The following is a 21,287-nucleotide window of genomic DNA, read 5'->3' on the forward strand; positions in this document are numbered from 1 at the left end:
TTTGCAGGCTACTTGCCATTTGTACCAGGTTGTGCTACAGTTCAGCCTTTTCACTCTTGTCTTTTTTTTCCTGGCCACACCGAGCAGCTTATGGGATCTTAGTTCCCTGCCCAGGGACTGGACATGTGCCCCCCTACAGTAGAAGTACAGAGTCTTAACCGCTGGATGGCCAGGGCAGTCAAAAATAACTCTGTTCTTTAAGATCTATCCCAAGTGTCTACCAATTTGGAAATCTTTTAAAAAATTTATTGGGACTCTCATGATGGCCCAGTGGTTAAGACTCCATACTCTCAATGCAGGGGACATGGGCTTTATCCCTGGATGGGGAACTAGCTAAGATCCTGCATGCTGCACAGTGTGACCAAAGGAAGAAAAAAGTTGATTATTTTTCTACTGTGGTAAAATACATATAACATAAAATTTGCTTTTTAAGCCATTTTTGAATGTATAATTCAGTGACATTAATTACATTGATATGTTGTACAACTGTCACCATTATCTATTTCTAAAACTTTTTCATCACCCCAAAGAAAACTTTGTACTTGTTAAGCAGTAACTCCCCATCCCTTCTTTTGCAAGCCTCTTGTGACCTCTGGTTTCTGTCTCTTTGAGTTTGCCTAATCTAGTTATTTGATATAAGTGGAATCCTAAAATATTTGTCCTTTTGTGTCTGGCGTATTTCAGTTAGTATATTGTTTTTAAGTTTCATCCGTGTTATAGCATGTGTCAGAATTTCCCTCCTTATACTTGTATAATATTCCATTATGTGTATATATCACATTTTGTTTATACTTTCATCTGTTGATGGACACTGAAGTTATTGCCACCTCTTGGCTACTGTAATGACGCAGTGAACACTGAGCCCCATATATCTCTTGCTACATTGTCCCTCCTCCCATTGTTTCGTAGATCTGTTTTATAGTCTGTCTTCCAGGGAGAGCAGGTATATTATCTAATTTATTCATGTATTCTTTGTTTCCAGTATTGTGTGTGTCACGCATTAGAAGCCAACGTAGTGATTTAATTAATGGGTGCTTTTGTGGATTATTCTTATGAATATAAATTAAATTTAAATTTTGGAACAAGAAAACATTAAGATAATATATTTGTCTTTCCTATCACTGTTTACTAGGAATTAGATAAGTGTTTAAAACATCATGACTTCCTAAATGCAAGAAGAAAAGAGATATTGTATAAAAGATGGGTTGATCATGTGGCAGATCCTCTCCAGAAAAAAATTATAGAAAAAGTCACTTCATATAAGAAGATTAAAAAAAGGAGACAAGAAGAATTAGATGGTTTTTTAAAATATGTAAATAAAAAGGTACTAAGGATTCATTTGTTATTTTTTTCAGTTGCTCAAAAACTATATTATCTTTTTTTATTTATAACTATCCAAACAGCCTAATCTTGCCAACTCTGTTTATGCATAATCTATACTCTATCATAGCATACATTATTCTTAAATCCAGGGCATGTGGAAAGGATGGAGGTAAAGGGATAGATCTGTATTTAAATGTGAACATTAGAATCATTATTCTTTTTTTTTCTGTATATAATTATTAATTTTATATATCAGTTTTAAAAATTTGGAGTCTAGGTTCAAGATATGTGGTTTTTTTTTATTCTGGAGCTTGATTATTTACAAAATATAAAATATTTCTGTTTTTCTGGCATTTTAAAGAGATCTGAGATGTTTGACTAGTATCTAAAAACAAATTCCTAAATCTTTTAGTGTTCTAATACCTTTTATTAAAGGGTATTAAAAAGGTTCTAATACCTTTTATCTAATACCTTTTATTAAATACCTTTTATAAAAAAGAGGTGGCAATAATTTATTATTATTTATAAAAATCTTGCAAATTTTAATTAGATTCCATCACTATGATATTTATTACTTAAATACATTATTTATTACAGTTATTATATAATTATACATTATAATGTATATTTATATGATTATTTTACATTATTACATTATTTACATATTATTTTACATTACATCAACAGTGGCCATAGGACTGGAAAAGGTCAGTTTTCATTCCAATCCCAAAAAATGCAGGCATAGAAAAAATAAGATGCAAAATTCAGAATCATACAATTACTTACAGAAAGTTTTTAAGACCAAGTTTACTGGCTTCTGATCAAGTATACTTTTCCCAACATCCTGGGTTCATTCCCTGCTTGAAGACTAGATAAAAAACAGCTAGACAGGGATCAAGACCATCCCCATGGAAAAGAAATGCAAAAAAGCAAAATGGCTGTCTGGGGAGGCCTCACAAATAGCTGTGAAAAGAAGAGAGGCGAAAAGCAAATGAGAAAAGGAAAGATATAAGCATCTGAATGCAGAGTTCCAAAGAATAGCAAGAAGAGATAAGAAAGCCTTCTTCAGTGATCAATGCAAAGAAATAGAGGAAAACAACAGAATGGGAAAGACTAGAGATCTCTTCAAGAAAATTAGAGATACCAAGGGAACATTTCATGCAAAGATGGGCTCGATAAAGGACAGAAATGGTCTGGACCTAACAGAAGCAGAAGATATTAAGAAGAGGTGGCAGAATACATGGAAGAACTGTACAAAACAGATCTTCGCGACCAAGATAATCATGATGATGTGATCACTAATCTAGAGGCAGACACCCTGGAATGTGAAGTCAAGTGGACCTTACAAAGCTAGTGGAGGTGATGGAATTCTAGTTGAGCTGTTTCAAATCCTGAAAGAGGATGCTGTGAAAGTGCTGCACTCAATATGCCAGCAAATTTGGAAAACTCAGCAGTGGCCACAGGACTCGAAAAGGTCAGTTTTCATTCCAATCCCAAAGAAAGGCAATGCAAAAGAATGCTCAAACTACTACACAATTGCACTCATCTCACATGCTAGTAAAGTAATGCTCAAAATTCTCCAAGCCAGGCTTCAGCAATACATGAACCGTGAACTCCCTGATGTTCAAGCTGGTTTTAGAAAAGGCAGAGGAACCAGAGATCAAATTGCCAACATCCGCTGGATCATGGAAAAAGCAAGAGAGTTCCAGAAAAACATCTATTTCTGCTTTATTGACTATGCCAAAGCCTTTGACTGTGTGGATCACAATAAACTGTGGAAAATTCTGAAAGAGATGGGAATACCAGGCCATCTAACCTGCCTCTTGAGAAACCTGTATGCAGGTCAAGAAGCAACAGTTAGAACTGGACATGGACCGACAGACTGGTTCCAAATAGGAAAAGGAGTACATCAAGGTTGTATATTGTCACCCTGCTTATTTAACTTCTATGCAGAGTACATCATGAGAAATGCTGGACTGGAAGAAATACAAACTGGAATCAAGATTGCTGGGAGAAATATCAATAACCTCAGATATGCAGATGACACCACCCTTATGGCAGAAAGTGAAGAGGAACTAAAAAGCCTCTTGATGAAAGTGAAAGAGGAGAGCGAAAAAGTTGGCTTAAAGCTCAACATTCAGAAAACGAAGATCATGGCATCTGGTCCCATCACTTCATGGGAAATAGATGGGAAACAGTGTCAGACTTTATCTTTTTGGGCTCCAAAATCACTGCAGATGGTGATTGCAGCCATGAAATTAAAAGACCCTTACTCCTTGGAAGAAAAGTTATGACCAACCTAGATAGTATATTCAAAAGCAGAGACATTACTTTGCTGACTAAGGTCTGTCTAGTCAAGGCTATGGTTTTTCCTGTGGTCATGTATGGATGTGAGAGTTGGACTCTAAGGAAGGCTGAGCGCTGAAGAATTGATGGTTTTGAACTGTGGTGTTGGAGAAGACTCTTGAGAGTCCCTTGGACTGCAAGGAGATCCAACCAGTCCATTCTGAAGGAGATCAGCCCTGGGATTTCTTTGGAAGGAATGATGCTGAAGCTGAAACTCCAGTACTTTGGCCACCTCATGCGACGAGTTGACTCATTGGAAAAGACTGTGATGCTGGGAGGGATTGGGGGCAGGAGGAGAAGGGGATGACCGAGGATGAGATGGCTGGATGGCATCACTGACTCAATGGACGTGAATCTGAGTGAACTCCAGGAGATGGTGATAAACAGGGAGGCCTGGCGTGCTGCAATTCATGGGGTCGCAAAGAGTTGGACACAACTGAGCGACTGAACTGAACTGAACACATTCTCTAGGATTGAAAGTGAAAGTGATTTACATTACATTATATTTACATTATAATGTATAATTATACATTATTATTACTTAGATAAATCCAGTTTGGTCTTCCCATTCCATTTGCATTTGTCATTGACATAACAGTGGAACTCTGTATTTGACTCTTGAGTCTTGTTATGTTCAAAATTAATCGTGCACCTCTTATTCTTACTTGTGGTTCCTTCCTATAGGGAAATGCATTTATAGAGCATTATGATCCGAAAGAGTATGATCCTTTTTACGTGAACAAAGAGGACCCGAATTTTCTGAAGGTAGATTTCTAATTTTAACTTTGGTGTTATGTGGTTTATGTTTTTGAACAGTCTTAATATGTAAGTAGTCCTTCAGTGATTCCCTATGAATGCTGTAACATCTTAATCATGTCCTATCTCCACAGCTTTGAGTATATGGAAGTTTGTCAGCAAAGTGATGTCTCTGCTTTTTAATATGCTGTCTAGGTTTGCCACAGCTTTTCTTCTAAGAAGCAAGCATCTTAATTTCATGACTGCAGTCACCATCTTCAGTGATTTTGGAGCCCAAGAAAATAAAATCTGTCATTGTTTCTACCTTTCCCCCATCTGTTTGCTATGAAGTGATGGGACTGGATGACTTTCACCTTTCACCCTCATCAAGAGGCTCTTTAGTTCCTCTTCACTTTCTGCCATTAGAGTGGTATCGTCTGCATATCTAAGGTTACTGATATTTCTCCTGGCAGTCTTGATTCCAGCTAGTGATTCATCCAGCCTGGCATTTCTGCATCAGTTCAGTTCAGTTCAGTCACTCAGTTGTGTCCAACTCTTTGCGACCCCATGGACCACAGCACGCCAGGCCTCCCTGTCCATCACCAACTCCTGGAGTCTACTCAAACTCATCTCCATTGAGTCGGTGATGCCATCTAAACATCTCATCCTCTGTCGTCCCCTTCTCTTCCTGCCCCCAATCCCTCCCAGCATCAGGGTCTTTTCCAATGAATCAACTCTTCGCATGAGGTAACCAAAGTATTGGCGTTTCAGCTTCAGCATCAGTCCTTCCAGTGAACACCCAGGACTGATCTCCTTTAGGATGGACTGGTTGGATCTCCTTGCAGTCCAAGGGACTCTCAAGAGTCTTCTCCAGCACCACAGTTCAAAAGAATCAATTCTTTGGCGTTCAGCTTTCTTTATAGTCCAACTGTCACATCCATACATGACTACTGGAAAAACCATAGCCTTGACGAGATAGACCTTTTTTGGTAAAGTAATGTCTCTGCCTTTTAATATGCTGTCTAGGTTGGTCATAACAGAAGTTAAATAAACAAGGTGACAATATATAGCCTTGTACCCCTTTTCCAATTTTGAACCAGTCCATTGTTCCATGTCCAGTTCTAACTGTTGCTTCTTGACCCACATACAGGTTTCTCGGGAGATAGGTTAGGCAGTCTGGTATTCCCATCTCTTTAAGAATTTTCCAGTTTGTTGTGATCCACACAGTCAAAGGCATTAGCGTAGTCAATGAAGCAGAAGTAGATGTTTTCCTAGAATTCCCTTGCTTTCTCTGTGATCCAACGAATGTTGGCAATTTGATCTCTGGTTCCTCTGCCTTTTCTAAACCCTGCTTGTATATCTGGAAGTTCTTGGTACACGTACCACTGAAGCCTAGCTTGAAGGATTTTGAGCATAACCTTACTCACATATGAAATGAGCACAATTGTGTAGTAGTTTGTACCTTCTTTGATACTTCTCTTCTTTGGGATTGGAATGAAAACTAACCTTTTCCAGTCCTGTGGCCCCTGCTGAGTTTTCCAAGTTTGCTAACACATTGAATGCAACACTTTAACAGCATTATCTTTTAGGATTAGAAATAGCTCAACTGGAATTCCATCACCTCCACTAGACTTGACTGTAGTAATCTTCCTAAGGCCCACTTGACTTCACACTCTAGGATGTCAGGCTCTAGGTGAGTGGCCACACCATCATGGTTATCTGGGTCATTGAGACCTTTTTTTGTAGAGTTCTGTGTATTCTTTTTTTTTTTTTAGTGTTTTATTTTTTTAATTTTAAAATCTTTAATTCTTACATGTGTTCCCAAACGTGAACCCCCCTCCCACCTCCCTCCCCATAACATCTCTGTGAGTCATCCCCATGCACCAGCCCCAAGCATGCTGTATCCTGCGTCAGACATAGACTGGCGATTCAATTCTTACATGATAGTATACATGATAGAATGCCATTCTCCCAAATCATCCCACCCTTTCCCTCTCCCTCTGAGTCCAAAAGTCCGTTATACACAGCTGTGTCTTTCTTCCTATCTTGCATATAGGGTCGTCATTGCCATCTTTCTAAATTCCATATATATGTGTTAGTATACTGTATTGGTGTTTTTCTTTCTGGCTTACTTCACTCTGTATAATTGGCTCCAGTCTCATCCATCTCATCAGAACTGATTCAAATGAATTCTTTTTAACAGCTGAGTAATACTCCAGAGTTCTGTGTATTCTTGCCACCTCTTTTTAATCTCTTCTTCTGTTAGATCTTTACCATTTCTTTTCTTTATCATGCCCAATCTTGCATGAAATGTTCCTTTGATATCTCCAGTTTCTTGAAGAGATCTCTAGCCTTTCCCATTCTGTTGTTTTCCTCTACTTCTTTGCACTGTCCATTTAAGTAAGGCTTCTTATCTCTCCTTGCTATTCTCTGGAACTCTGCATTCAGTTGGGTATATCTTTCCCTTTTTCCCTTGCCTTCCACTTTTCTTCTTTGCTTAGCTATTTGTAAAGCCTCCTCAGACAACCACTTCCTATTTTTGCATTCCAATCCCCTGTGATGGAAAGGACATTTTTTTTTTGGTGTTAGTTCTATAAGGTCTTATAGATCTTCATAGAACCAATCAACTTCAGCTTCTTTGACATCAGTGGTTGGGGCATAGACTTGGATTACTGTGATGTTGAATGGCTTGCCTTGGAAACGAACTGAAATCATTCTGTCATTTTGAGATTGCACCCAAGCATTCCTTTTTGGACTCTTGTTGACTGTGAGAGCTACTCCATTTCTTCTAAGGGATTCTTGCTGACAATAGTAGATATAATGGTCATCTGAATTAAGTTTCCCATTGATTTCTAAGATGTAGATATTCACTCTTGTCATCTCCTGCTTGACCACATCCAATTTACTTTGATTCCTCAGACCTAACATTCCAGGTTCCTATGCAATGTTGTTCTTTACAGCATCGGACTTTACTTTCACCACCAGACAGATCTGCAACCCAGCGTTGTTTCTACTTTGGCCCACCTGTTTCATTCTTTCTGGAGCTATTAGTAATTACCCTCTGTTCTTCCCTAGTAGCATATTGGACACCTTCCAACCATGGGGGCTTATCTTCTGGTGTCATATCTTTTTGCCTTTTCACACTGTTCATGGGGTTCTTGTTGCAAGAATACTGCTGTGGTTTGCCATTCCCTCCTCCAGTGGACCACATTTTGTCAGAACTCTCCACTATGACTGGTCCATCTTAGGTGGCCCTGCACAGCATGGCTCATAGCTTCACTGAGTTATGCAAGCCCCTTCGCCACAACAAGGCTGTGATCTGTCCAGAAGTTCGCACAGCTGTCAATACCAGAGTACAAGTGTGTTTCTAAACTCATACACAATTTTGCTATACCATCTTTTTTTTTAATATTCCTTATTTTGAACTTCTAGATTGTTTTTGACCTATTGCTATTATAAACAACGGTATAATGAACATCCCTTTAACTATTTCTTAATTTTTTCCTTAGGATAAGGTGCTGGTAGTAGAATTGCTGTTAAAAGTTATACGTGATTTTGATTCATGTCATGAAATTGTTCTCCAGAATGGTTACATAATTTGCACCCCCTCCAGAGAATCTGGGCTTCCCTGATGACTTAGTTGGTAAAGAGTCTGCCTGCAATGTGGGAGACTTAGGTTCAATCCCTGGGTCGAGATGATCCCCTGGAGAAAGCAATGGCAACCCACTCCAGTATTCTTGCCTGGAGAGTTCCATGGACAGAGGAGCCTGGTGGGCTATAATCCACAGGGTCACAAACAGTCGGGCACAACTGAGTGACTAACACTTCCACTTCCAGAGAATCTACTTTTTTCACATTTTTGCTAGTAGTGGATATCATTAAACGAAGTAAGACAAAAAACCCACCTTGAATCATAGACATGCCCTCCTGGCATTTGCAGGGCAAAGCAGATCTTTATATTGTTGCCCAAATTGGGGTATATATAGATGCTACTGTCTGTATTTTTATAGGTCAGAGTTAAATTGAGAGTTTAAAGGTAGATCCTTAGACATATTAACTAGTAACATAGCTAGTAAGGATGAGAATTGGGATTTGAAACCAGATCTTCCTGATACCAAAGTTTCCTTTTGTTCTTTCACCATGATGACTTTCTAAATGAAGCCGATAGGTGACCTCTTAAGATAAGCTGAGCAATTTGAGGTTATATCAGCAGTTCTCAAAGTGATGTACAAGAACTTTGACAGCCCCGAAACCCTTTTGGGGGTCCTTTAGGCCAAAACTTTTCATAACGGTGTTAAATATTACCAGCTTTTTTTTCATTATGTTGACATTTGCACTGATGGTGCAAAAACAGTGTTGGGCAGAACAGCTAGTACCTTAGAACTACTTAAGTTGGTGTCACAAATTAAACTAGTAATCATATTCCTCACTGTCATGCACTCACAGTAAAAAAACAATTCAGTTTCACTTAAGAATGTCCTTGATCAAATAGTAAACATTATTAATTTTATTAAGTCTTACCCTCACTTTTTAAAAATTGAAGTTCAGTTGGTTTACAATGTTATATATTAGTTCCTGGTATATAGCAAAGCAATATATATATATATATATATATATATATATATGTATATACACACCTTTTCAGATTCTTTTCCATTATAGTTCATTACAAGATGCTAAATATAGTTCCCTTTGCTGTGCACCACAACCCTGTTGTTTATCTGTTTTTTATCTAGTAGTTTGTATCTGCTAATCCCAAACTCCTAATTTATCCCTCCTCATCTCAGATCTTGGCCTTTTTAATACTCTGTGTGATGAAATGGGAAGTATGCAAAGAATACTTCTGTGTATTGAAATGCACTATCATTGTTTAAATTATAAGCTGAACTGGCTGATCTTGTTTTTCATGGAACACTTTTACTTATAGACTTTGGTTATTAAGTCTTGGATATTTTGCAAACATTTTCTAGAAAATTACTGAAGTGAGTCTACCGCTTTAAGGGAAACAACTGATGGTATTTGTTGCCAGTAATAAAATGTGAGCTTTCAAAAATTTGAATTTTTGAAAAATCATACTATCATCAGTGTGATAATATCCCAGTACTCAAAGACTTTACTGATACATTGGTAATGATATTAATAAATGTGATTATTATATAATGAAATGTATTAACATTTGGAAGTCCTCATATAAACTCAGTGATCTAATTTTTTCTAAACCACCAATTAATGTTATGGATAAAAGGTCCATTCAGAGTTCAAGACAGGTCAATGAATTTTAATGTAGCAAAGTTTGAATAACTCATTGATATGGTTTCAGATTCCACATCATCACTAACCTTTAAGAAACCGCCATCTGTTGATTTTGGGTATAATATCTAAAAGAATATCCACAATCATCTGAAAAGGCTATTAAAACAAGAGCTTACCATGCTTCTTTGGCTGGAAAGCCTTGCTTGGAGGTGTGTTGGAGTGCCCTTATCTCTTTGTAATGTGTTACATACATATATATAATAATTAGAATGCCATTTGTTTGTAGATACTGTAATCTTGATTCTTCTGGCATAAGAACCATACATGGATGCTTAGAATAGACCAAAAAAGACCTGCAACCCAGTCCTCAAAGAACTGTTTTTCTTATAGGTTACCATCCCACCATTTCGTGACCCTTTGAAAAAGGCACAATATGACAAAGATGATGGGAAAAGAATTCTTCTTCAGTGTGAGACTGGTACTTAGTTTCTTTTTTTTTTTTTTTTTTTTGGTACTTAGTTTCTAATTGTTATGTGGTTTCATAACCTAAGAGCAATGGCAGTTGCATTTAAGAGTGCTAATTTTAGGTTTTAATTGTCCTACAGGCAAAATATATACAATGAAAGAATTTAAAGAGGTTGAGAAGGCCAAACTGCATTCCAGATTCCCAGGAATTTCTAATTCAAGGCATTTAATGACTCCAAATGAGTGGATTAGACTGCCTCCAAACTACATAGAAAGTGAATTTTGTAAAAGGAGCAGGTAATGATTAATATAGTAGAAATTAAGGAACCTTTTAGAATTTGAAGACTTTTTCTTAACACAGTGATATAAATTTTGTCATAATTATGATTTCTTTAAAATATTTTTCTTTTTAAAAAATTTTTATTGAAATATATTTGACTTACAATATTGTGTTAGTTTCAGGTATACAGGAAAGTGGATCATTTACACATATGCATATGTTCACTTTTTTTAGATTCTTTTCCCATATAGGCCATTACAGAGTATTCAGTAGAATTTCCTGTGCCATATAGTAGGTTCTTATTAGTTATCTGTTTTATATATATAGTAGTGAGCAACTGAACTGAACTGAATGAACTGAGTGTGTATATGTCAGTCCCAGTTTTCCAGTGTATCCCTCTCCCCTTTATCCCCTGGTAGCCATATGTTTGTTTTCTACATCTACGACTCTACTTCTTTTTAATTTTAAAATGTATTTATGGCTGCACTGGGTCTTTGTTGCTGCACGCAGGCTTTCTCTAGCTGCAGTGTGCTTCTCATTGCAGTGGCTTCTCTTGTTGCAGAGCACAGGCTCTAGGGCTTCAGTAACTGTGATGCATGGGCTTAATTGCCCCATGGCATGTGGAATCTTCCTGGACCAGGGATCAAACCCATGTCCCCTGCACTGGCAGGCAGATTCATAACCAGTGGACCACTCGAAAGTCCAGTAATTTCTTTGGCTTTATTTTCTTGTTTACTAATTCTTTTTTCACTGTGTGGAATATTAAAATTTTAATTTCTTAAAATTTTCTCCCTCCCACCCCATACACTTGTTCATTCCTAATGGGCTCTTACTGTTTTACCTTGGTGATTGGATTATTTGTTTCTTTAAACATTTTATACATTGCTATTCTGCATTCTATATTTGATAATCCCAAATTCTGTATTTCTTGAGGATGCTGAATCTTTTCCCTCGCTGAGTCTCAGTTATAATGGTTTGCTTTCTCATATGCTTAGTGAATTTTATTTTTGAGTTAATTTTATCTTGGGTGTCCTATTGGCCTAAATTGAGGAAACTTCTACACAGAGGATTTGCTTCTGTTTCTTCCTTTGCTGGTAGCTGAGATGCTATCAACCTGGGCCTGGTTCGGTTCAGTTCAGTTCAGTTCAGTTCAGTCGCTCAGTCATTTCCGACTCTTTGCAACCCCATGAATCGCAGCACGCCAGGCCTCCCTGTCCATCACCAACTCCTGGAGTTCACTCAAACTCACGTCCATTGAGTCAGTGATGCCATCCAGCCATCTCATCCTCTGTCATCCCCTTCTCCTCCTGTCCCCAATCCCTCCCAGCATCAGAGTCTTTTCCAATGAGTCAACTCTTCACATGAGGTGGCCAAAGTACTGGAGTTTCAGCTTTAGCATCATTCCTCCCAAAAAACACCGAAGGCTGATCTCCTTTAGAATGGGCTGGTTGGATCTCCTTGTAGTCCGAGGGACTCTTAAGAGTCTTCTCCGACACCACAGTTCAAAAGCATCAATTCTTCGGTGCTCAGCTTTCTTCACAGTCCAACTCTCGCATCCATACATGACCACTGGAAAAACCAAAGCCTTGACTAGACGGACGTTTGTTGGCAAAGTAATGTCTCTGCTTTTCAATATGCTATCTAGGTTGGTCATCACTTTTCTTCCAAGGAGTAAGCGTCTTTTGATTTCATGGCTGCAGTCACCATCTGCAGTGATTTTGGAGCCCAAAAAGATAAAGTCTGACACTGTTTCCCCATCTATTTCCCATGAAGTGATGGGACCAGATGCCATGATCTTCGTTTTCTGAATGTTGAGCTTTAAGCCAACTTTTTCGCTCTCCTCTTTCACTTTCATCAAGAGGCTTTTTAGTTCCTCTTCACTTTCTGCCATAAGGGTGGTATCATCTGCATATCTGAGGTTATTGGTATTTCTCCTGGCAATCTTGATTCCAGCTTGTGCTTCTTCAGCCCAGCATTTCTCATGATATACCCTGCATAGAAGTTAAATAAGCAGGGTGACAATATACAACCTTGATGTACTCCTTTTGCTGTTTGGAACCAGTCTGTTGTTCCATGTCCAGTTCTAACTGTTGCCTCCTGACCTGCATACAGGTTTCTCAAGAGGCAGGTTAGGTGGTCTGGTATTCCCTTCACTCTCAGAATTTTCCACAGTTTATTGTGATCCACACAGTCAAAGGCTTTGGCATAGTCAATAAAGCAGAAATAGATGTTTTTTTGGAACTCTCTTGCTTTTTTGATGATCCAGTGGATGTTGGCAATTTGATCTCTGGTTCCTCTACCTTTTCTAAAACCAGCTTGAACATCTGGAAGTTCATGGTTCACGTATTGCTGAAGCCTGGCTTGGAGAATTTTGAGCATTACTTTACCAGCGTGTGAGATGAATGCAATTGTGCGGTAGTTTGAGCGTTCTTTTGCATTGCCTTTCTTTGGGATTGGAATGAAAACTGACCTTTTCCAGTCCTATGGCCACTGCTGAGTTTTCCAAATTTGCTGGCATATTGAGTGCAGCACTTTCACAGCATCATCTTTCAGATTTGAAACAGCTCAACTGGAATTCCATCACCTCCACTAGCTTTGTTCGTAGTGATGCTTTCTAAGGCCCACTTGACTTCACATTCCAGGACGTCTGGCTCTAGGTGAGTTATCATACCATCGTGAAGATCTTTTTTGTATAGTTCTTCTGTGTATTCTTGCCACCTCTTCTTAATATCTTCTGCTTCTGTTAGGTCCATACCATTTCTGTCCTTTATCGAGCCCATCTTTGCATGAAATGTTCCCTTGGCATCTCTAATTTTCTTGAAGAGATCTCTAGTCTTTCCCATTCTGTTGTTTTCCTCTATTTCTTTGCAATGATCGCTGAATAAGGCTTTCTTATCTCTTCTTGCTATTCTTTGGAACTCTGCATTCAGATGCTTATATCTTTCCTTTTCTCCTTTGCTTTTCGCTTCTCTTCTTTTCACAGCTATTTGTGAGGCCTCCCCAGACAGCCATTTTGCTTTTTTGCATTTCTTTTCCATGGGGATGGTCTTGATCTCTGTCTCCTGTACAATGTCATGAACCTCAGTCCATAGTTCATCAGGCACTCTATCTATCAGATCTAGTCCCTTAAATCTATTTAACTCTTGTCAAAGGTCTTGGCTCAGTGTGGCGTCTCTCAAGCGTAGTGTCCCCACCTTACAGCTGGCCCAGACAGGGCTCAGTATTCCGTTAGCTCTGTTGTTTCCATCTGTCCTCAGGGGTCATTATCTGTTATTCCACATGCCCCTGCTGCCCAGCATTATGGCCCTAGCTTCCCATACCTCTAGCCTGTGCTACATTTGTGTGTGACCTCAAAGGGTACATTTTATCCAAGGTCTAGTTGTTTACAGTAAGTAGATTCCCTCAAAGCAGTGAATTTCAAGTTGTGAATTTCAAAATATACAGTGACGGTCTGTAAAGACTTTCCAAGGTATACACAGACATGGGCAATTTTAAGAGACTCAGCTTCCAGATTCATAAGTCTATAGGTACTCTTTCCAAAAGTTGATCTGCCTGAGAACAAGCCTGCATCTATATTACTTCTTATCCCGCTTTTTAAAAGAAAAACATACTTCTCAACCTATGTGTAAAAATTTTAAGATACAGAATGAAGGAGCAAATAAAAATAGTGGCTTTTTAGAGACTTTAATGATGAAGCAGGAAAACTTAACCCACAGGCCTTTCATATATATTTTATTTTACTTTAACTAATTCATTGATTTAAAGGCATGCTACAAAACGAGGATACTTGGTCTGTGTTGAGCTGCTTTGAATTTGGATGGTTGAAGCTATATAATTTAGTGATGCTTCTTTTAAAGTATAACTGAAATGTTTTCTGGTACGGCCAGAATTTCAAAACATATTAGCTATAATTCTCTTATAACAGCTTTATGTGATTGCTTTAGATTTGGTGTGCCTTATTCAATATGGTGGTTAAAATCTATCTTATCAAACAATATCTTACAATTTTCATTGCTAGTAAGGCCCACACTCATTTTATCCTAATGAATATTTGATTTTTAAGGGACAGTTGATATTTTAAAAATCTGTTAACAGGAAACAAACTTATTTAAACTTACAATGAAAAATTGTAGATGTCAGGTTTAAAATATCCAAGGGGTTACGTGGCTTTTCAAAACTCTTTTAGGAATGCATAAACAAAACTGCTCAAAGATCACTGCTTTAGAGCAAGCTCCTAGTCAGCCATTATATATATATTTTTGTTCCTCTCTATATATGTCTATATACACATACATGTGCTGTAAATTCCTTGCGGATAGTAACTGAGTGACCCAAAATCAGTGTTTGTTTCATAGACTAATGAAGTAATGTTTGGATATGGTGAACAGGGAAGAGGGGAGCTCAAGGAAGACTCTGATGTATAAAATAGGCCACTGGGAGGATGGAGGTGCTATCAGCATAAGATGGAACATAGGAGGAGCAGATTCAGAAGTGCAGTTGATGAATTTAGTTTTGTTTATTCTGAGTTTTATATACTTGTGGTCCTTTCAGGTAAAGATGTATTACAGATTGTTGGAAAAGTGAGACTACAGCTCAAAAGAGAAGGGGATTTGAGGCTGGATTACTAAAAGAGTTATTCACTTTGGAATGAGAATAAAAGGATTAGAATGGATTAGATAGGCTGAGGAGAGAATACTGGGAAAAAGAAAAATACTGAGATGAAAGGCTGTGCAATAAAATTTGGGAGATGGGAAGAAAAGGAGACAGAAGAAGCAGTCTGTAGTTTGCCACAGACGTCAGGAGAGGAAAAAGTGACAAGAAGGATCACTCTATGCCAGATACTCTGGAGTGAGGCGAACTGAGAGGAAGCCATGGGATTTGTTGACTAAGGACATTCCTACCCATACTCTTAGTTTGCTCTGAGCAAAAGCAGAGGTAGTTGAGAAGGTCTTATCCAATAATACCCTTCTCATCCAGCCTTTTCATTATCGTTTGGTTCCCTTAGTATTTACTCTTATCTCAAGTTCTTCTCCAGGATAGCCTTGCCTAAAAAAGTTCCTGGGGACAAATGAGCCACTGCATTAGCCCTTCTCAGACATAACACAGGAAACCCTTTTGTCCTCTTGTGAGTAATGCTTTGTTACTAATCTAGATTACTAGATGTTTGCTGTACCAATTTCTTTTACTCAAAACATTTCAAAGTCCACATTCTCTAGGAAGGTTCATTCTGATAAAGTCAGCATCAGACTGATCCTTTCCATTAATTCTTTGTGTGGCTATTTGCAAGCCGGGGGTACTGGGTATGTTAGTTGGGATACTGGCTCTTGATTCTAGACAACTGAATCTCCCCCTCCCCCAGAAAAGGATTCATTCATTGAGGATTTCTGCCGTTCACAAAATCATTGGGAGGTTGTAAGAAACAAGGCTCAAATTTCAGAATTAACTCCCCAAATCACAGTGTAGAACTGACTGACCAAGGGATATGTTGTTTCTGCTGTGGTCAGGAAATGGCAGAAGCAGGAAGCTGCTGCTCCAGTTGTTGGCCCAGAACCCCACCAGCTCTGCTGTAATCTGTGCCAGAAGTGGATGCTCCTCACAGGGCTGGTATCATCCTTCCAACCAGTCTTGAGTTGGGGCAACATGGGAGGGTTCTAAGTCACCTGCCTGCCACCTTATGGCAAGGAGACTGAGAAATGGGGTGTTTGAGTTCTTTCTTAGGAAAAGCATTTTACATTTATGCTTGTAAATGACATAATCTCTGTAACTTCTTTTTACACTTGGAGTATAAGCTCTAGGATATAAGGAGTACTTTAAACTTTGCCTACCTGATTCTAGGTCCTCAGTAAATAGTAAACCAATCTCTATCATAGTTTCAGGAACTCTTAAATACCCAAGAATGCACACCAGTTTGAAATAATGGTATTTTGGACAGTATACATAGTGGTCAATATATAACAATAATTTCTCTATAAATGCAAACTAGTATTGTTTTCTGAATATCCTCTCACACAAGTTATCTTGTTAAAGGCTAAAAATAAAAGTGAATTTCAATGAAAGCAGTTTTGACTTGAAACCGTCGGCAAGAACTCCTCATCTGGAATTCCAAAAAGAAGATAAAGCAGTTATTTATAAGTAAGTCTGCTATTCCATGGCTTTGTTCTTCTTTCATTTGACATGCTTGACTGCCACCACCTGCCATCATTTTAAGTTACTGGAGTCAGTCCTGAGGAATATAGCAGACTCTTGTGGCCAGACATCACGCATTTACCACCACTGTGTCTGGGTGAGATGGCAACTTTGCTCAGCTTTTTCTGGTTTTAAAGAACAAACAGCTGACACGTTCAGAAACAACAAGCACAGATACAGAAAAACCTTGTTAACAACTCATATTAAAGTTAAAAGTTAGGAGATTTTTAATTGAATTGGAATGGTAAAAATGAAATTTTGGACTAGTTCTGGTGGGTAGTAGCTGTTACGATATTGTAACCAGTAACAAGAGGTTACTGGCAGAAAAGCGTACCTAGACTACGTGTGTGTAACATGGGGAGTCACCTCAATTTACTAGGTATGGAATTAAAAGTAAGAGATTTCTCTATATAGTTATATAACTTGTTAAGCATCTGATTAAAAGTAATGAGGTCCCTCAGACATTGCTGAAGGGAATATAAAATGGTACAGCAGCTTTGGAAAACAATTTATCTGTTTCTCAAATATTAAACGTTAAATTACCAAGTGACCCAGCCATTAAACTCCTAGGTTTGGAAAAATGGAAATATATGGCCACATAAAGGCTTGTATATGAGTGGGTGTTCAGGACACCATCAATCACTCAAATGTTCATCAATTTGTGAATACATAAACAAATGTGGTACATCCATACATGGAATATTATTTGGCAGTTAAAAGGAAAAGAAGCACTTACACATGCTACAACATGAACTTCAAAAGTATTACATTTAGTGAAAGAAGACAATCACAATTTTGATTCTATTTATATTTATGTGAAATGTTCAGAAAAAGAAAATTTGTGGAGCCAGGAGGTGGATTATTGGCTGCCTAGTGCTAGCGTTGGGAATGGAGAGTGACTGTAAGTGAGGGTGAGGTTTTGAACTGACAAAAATGTACTAAAATTAGACCGTGGTGGTGGTTACACATCTCTGTAAATATAGGAAAATCATTGATCTGAACATGTAAAATGGATGAATTTTATGGTGCTAAATTATATCTCAGTAAAACTGTTGACAATAATAAAAAAAAGAACCTAGCAAGGCAGAAGGGAGCTTATATGACGTTTAGGAGGTTGGCTTATAATTCTCTGTTACTAAAAAGCCACAAAGTAAGCTGCAGTGGGTTTCCCTTTTCTTGTTCTGAATAAACTCAGAATTTTTTGAACAAATATAATGTGACAGAAGCCAGAAGGCTTTTAGAAATGCTTGATTCTGGCATGTCCAGCAGAGAGAACAACTAATTGCCTCATGAGGGTCTTTTTAGTAGATTTAAAGTAGAAACAGATGACTGTTAGCGATGGTGCTGGGCATTGCGGACTTCTCAGTGTCCTTGAGGTACATTTAACACTTTACTGCTCTTCTGCATGGGAACTGAAATTGAGGGATAATAGGAAATATTGAAACTAAGCCCTATTCACTTGGCAGCTGAAGTCCTTAAAAGATGGACTGATTCAACATCACTCTTGTATATTAGGCTCTGAAAGAGTAAGTTCCTCTAAAATCTGTAACTGCCATGATCTCATACACACTTGTTTGTGTCAGGTTTTAGAATAGTAAACATTTTAGTCTTATTTAGTTTTTGTATATTATATAAAAGGGGTGGTTTTGTCCTTAAATATCTTTTATAGCAGAGTATGACTCAGATATGAAGGAGAATATTGCATCATTAGAATGTGTAGGGGTTTAAACTATAGGCTTAAATTCATGAGATCTCCCTGAATAAGGAGGAAGATTACACTGTATTTTCTTCCATGAATTAGGGAATCATCCCAAGTATGCCTTCCCTGGTAGCTCAGTTGGTAAAGAATCCACCTACAATGCAGGAGACCAGGGTTCTATCCCTGGGTTGGGAAGATCCCCTGGAGAAGAAAATGACAGCCCACTCTATTATTCTTGCCTGGAAAATCCCATGGTCAGAGGAGCCTGGCAGGCTATAGTCCATGGGGTTACAAGAGTCAGACACGACTTAGCGACTAAACCACCACATCACCCAATTACAGCATCGAGGTGGAAAAGGCATACTTGTCTTTGACAGAGTTAGACCTTCCCAGGGAAGGTACAGTGTATACCTCTGTAAGGGGGTGGGGGTCATTTATGCCAAAGGACCGTCACTCACCTGTTTGATTAAGCAGTAATGAGATTTTGGATGAAAATGTTAGTAGAGCAAGGTAATGCTGTTTATTTTTCAAAAAAATATATAAAGTCATATAGAACTCATCAACCTCAAATTTAAATAAGATATTAAATGCTATAGTTGAGTTGATAGAATTCTTTCCTTCCTGGTTCCTTTCTCCACAAACACAGGGTCATCCTTTCTATGTTATCAGGAGGGAAGAATCCAAGTTCCAAAGAAGCCAACTCTAAAGAGCACCTTTCTTCCTTGAACTTCCTTGAGCTAGGAGGTAGACGGGGATTGGGACCAGGATGCAGCGAGAGCTGGGGTAGTCCCATTTTGCAATACACACAGCAGCAATTACTGATACCAAAATCTGAGCAGTTGGGAACAACTCTGTATGGCAGGCTTCCCAAAGACAGGAGGCAGTGGGCCATCCTCCCTAGCTTCTCCCCCTGCCAAAAAAGGGTGAGGGAGTGAGTAGAAGAAACTGAGGCAGGTTTTCCTGATACAGGGGTATGGAGAGTGAGACTCCATGTACTGCCTAATGGAGTGTCCTCTGGAGGGCAGACTGTATATTTCTCTAGCTCCCTCTCCTGAGTTTTTGCTCTTCTTCTACTCCTCCACCATCTCAATCATCTCTCTACTATTTATCAGATATCAAGCCATGTCTCAAATTTTGTTCCTCTTAATTTAGCCAAGAAAGGCAAAATTTTTCAAAAGGACCATATACTAAAAGTAGTAAGGTTTGAAAAGTAAAAGTCCCCAAATGTAAAATGTATGGAAATATAGATGTTCACCGAGCACAGATTTCTCGTCTAAGGTGACTATGGTTAAAGTTGGCGCCGTTTGACTCTTGTAGCCTAGCTACTGCTTCTAGGCCTACGTGCTACTGCCCTTCAGTTCTCTTCTCTACCACCTGTGTCCCAAGTCTCTGGAGCGTAGCTTCTTTTAGGAGTGGATTGAAGAAGTCGCAGCCCATTTCCTCATCTCCCAGTTAGAAATCAACATGGAAATGATTTGTTAGTCTGAGTCTACAGTCAATCTTTCTATTTCTGACTCTCTTTCTGACTTCTTTTCTGACTCTCTGTTTCCTCACTCCTACTCCTAAAGGATAAGGGAGCTCCTTTGTTTTTTAACTAATTCATGATAAATGTATAAAAACTTAAATTTGTGGTCTCATTCCTTTTACTTGTCATGTTTTAATATCCTCCCATGTGCTTGCTTGCTCCTCAAATTTTAATAAGCACCTACTCTGAACCATGCAGTATTTGAAAGGCTGAAGACTAGAGGTAAACAAAACAGATAAATCTCTGATCTCAAGGAGCTTACATTTTGATGAAAGATAGACAATAAATAAGCAAATATATGATATCACTGAGCTAGTAATAAGTGCAGTGAGGAAAATAAAACAGGAAGTTGCTGGAGAACTACCCAACACAACAGGTTTTAATGGACAGTGAGGAAAAATACAAGTTACTTTGTAATCAAACCTTACAAACCCTCCTTATGTATTGTGATAGTTATGGGTATCTTGATATAATGTGCCCCAAACAAGATTATTCTTTACTTTTGCACTTCTGCCCCTCTTCCTGTCAGGTTTCTCTTACTTCAGTGAATAGGGCCATAATCCAAGAAGGACCCCCAGGATAAAAGTCTAGGAGTCATTTTTTTATTTCTTGCTTTCCCTCAGTTCCCGTGTCTTCTAGCTTATGTCTGTTAGCTTGTTCACTTCTCAGTTCCTCAGTCCTGCCACTGGTTCAAGCCACTGTGGTCTTACCTGGCCTCTTGCACTAGCCTCCTGACTGGTCTTCCTTCTTCTGCTCTTGCCTCTGTATGATGAGTTCTCATGCAGCACCATAGTCTTTTAGAAATGTTTATTATACCAAAATTCTCCCCTACCCAAAACCAGGAATCCTAATGGCTTCCCTCACACTTTGGATTTTATCCTAACTCTTTAATGGGTCCTCTAACCGCTGTACAGCTGGGCACCTGCCTCCTCTCCACCCTTATCACCTGCCTTTTCCCCACACTCACTGTGTTCCTTTTCTTGTTTTGTGGCACACCTTATTAGGCTTTTGCTTCTACCATTCTGTCTGCCTGGAATACCCCTTCCCCGGATCCCTCCATGCCTCACTCACTCAGATCCCTGCACAAATATCATCTCTCCCAAGAAGGCTTCTATGATTTCTCTACTTAAAATACCTCCCTCATCCATTTCTCTACCCTCCCTATCCCCTTTACCTCTGGAGAGGTAGGATCCAGGACTCAACTGGAGGTCAGGACAATCTCTCATTGTAAGAGGAAGGAAGGCCACAGAATGCATGGATATAGATGAAGACACCTTGGTGAATTTTGTGAATGAAGACTGTTTACTTCTGTTTACTTCATTTTCTCAGTGAAATCAGGTCATTCATGAACTGACAGTGAAGATGGAGGACAAAGATTTAGAGGTTTGAAAGGAGAAGGGACGAAAGGAACCTAGGATTTTATAAATCACAATAATCCTAGTGTAAATGAGCACTCCAGACATACTGACATCTGA

General features: G+C 38.6%; 2 protein-coding genes across 4 annotated transcripts in view; both read left to right on the forward strand.

Annotated features, from left to right (window-relative positions):
* Window positions 1–20,650, forward strand: part of FAM228B (family with sequence similarity 228 member B) — a 40,518-nt gene extending 19,868 nt beyond the window's left edge. For both annotated transcript variants that reach the window (XM_012165722.4, XM_042245855.2), the window contains exons 4-8: window positions 1,133–1,324; window positions 4,354–4,434; window positions 10,048–10,135; window positions 10,263–10,419; window positions 16,430–20,650. In XM_012165722.4, coding sequence (XP_012021112.2) covers window positions 1,133–1,324; window positions 4,354–4,434; window positions 10,048–10,135; window positions 10,263–10,419; window positions 16,430–16,538 — 627 coding nt within the window. In that variant the 3' untranslated portion in view covers window positions 16,539–20,650. The remainder of the gene's footprint in view (window positions 1–1,132; window positions 1,325–4,353; window positions 4,435–10,047; window positions 10,136–10,262; window positions 10,420–16,429) is intronic.
* Window positions 16,430–21,287, forward strand: part of FAM228A (family with sequence similarity 228 member A) — a 30,582-nt gene continuing 25,724 nt past the window's right edge. For both annotated transcript variants that reach the window (XM_027966553.3, XM_060411930.1), the window contains exon 1: window positions 16,430–16,534. The gene's annotated coding sequence lies outside the window, so the exon portion shown is untranslated. The remainder of the gene's footprint in view (window positions 16,535–21,287) is intronic.

This window comes from Ovis aries, chromosome 3, assembly GCF_016772045.2.
Source record: "Ovis aries strain OAR_USU_Benz2616 breed Rambouillet chromosome 3, ARS-UI_Ramb_v3.0, whole genome shotgun sequence".
NCBI classification, from domain to species: Eukaryota; Metazoa; Chordata; class Mammalia; order Artiodactyla; family Bovidae; genus Ovis; species Ovis aries.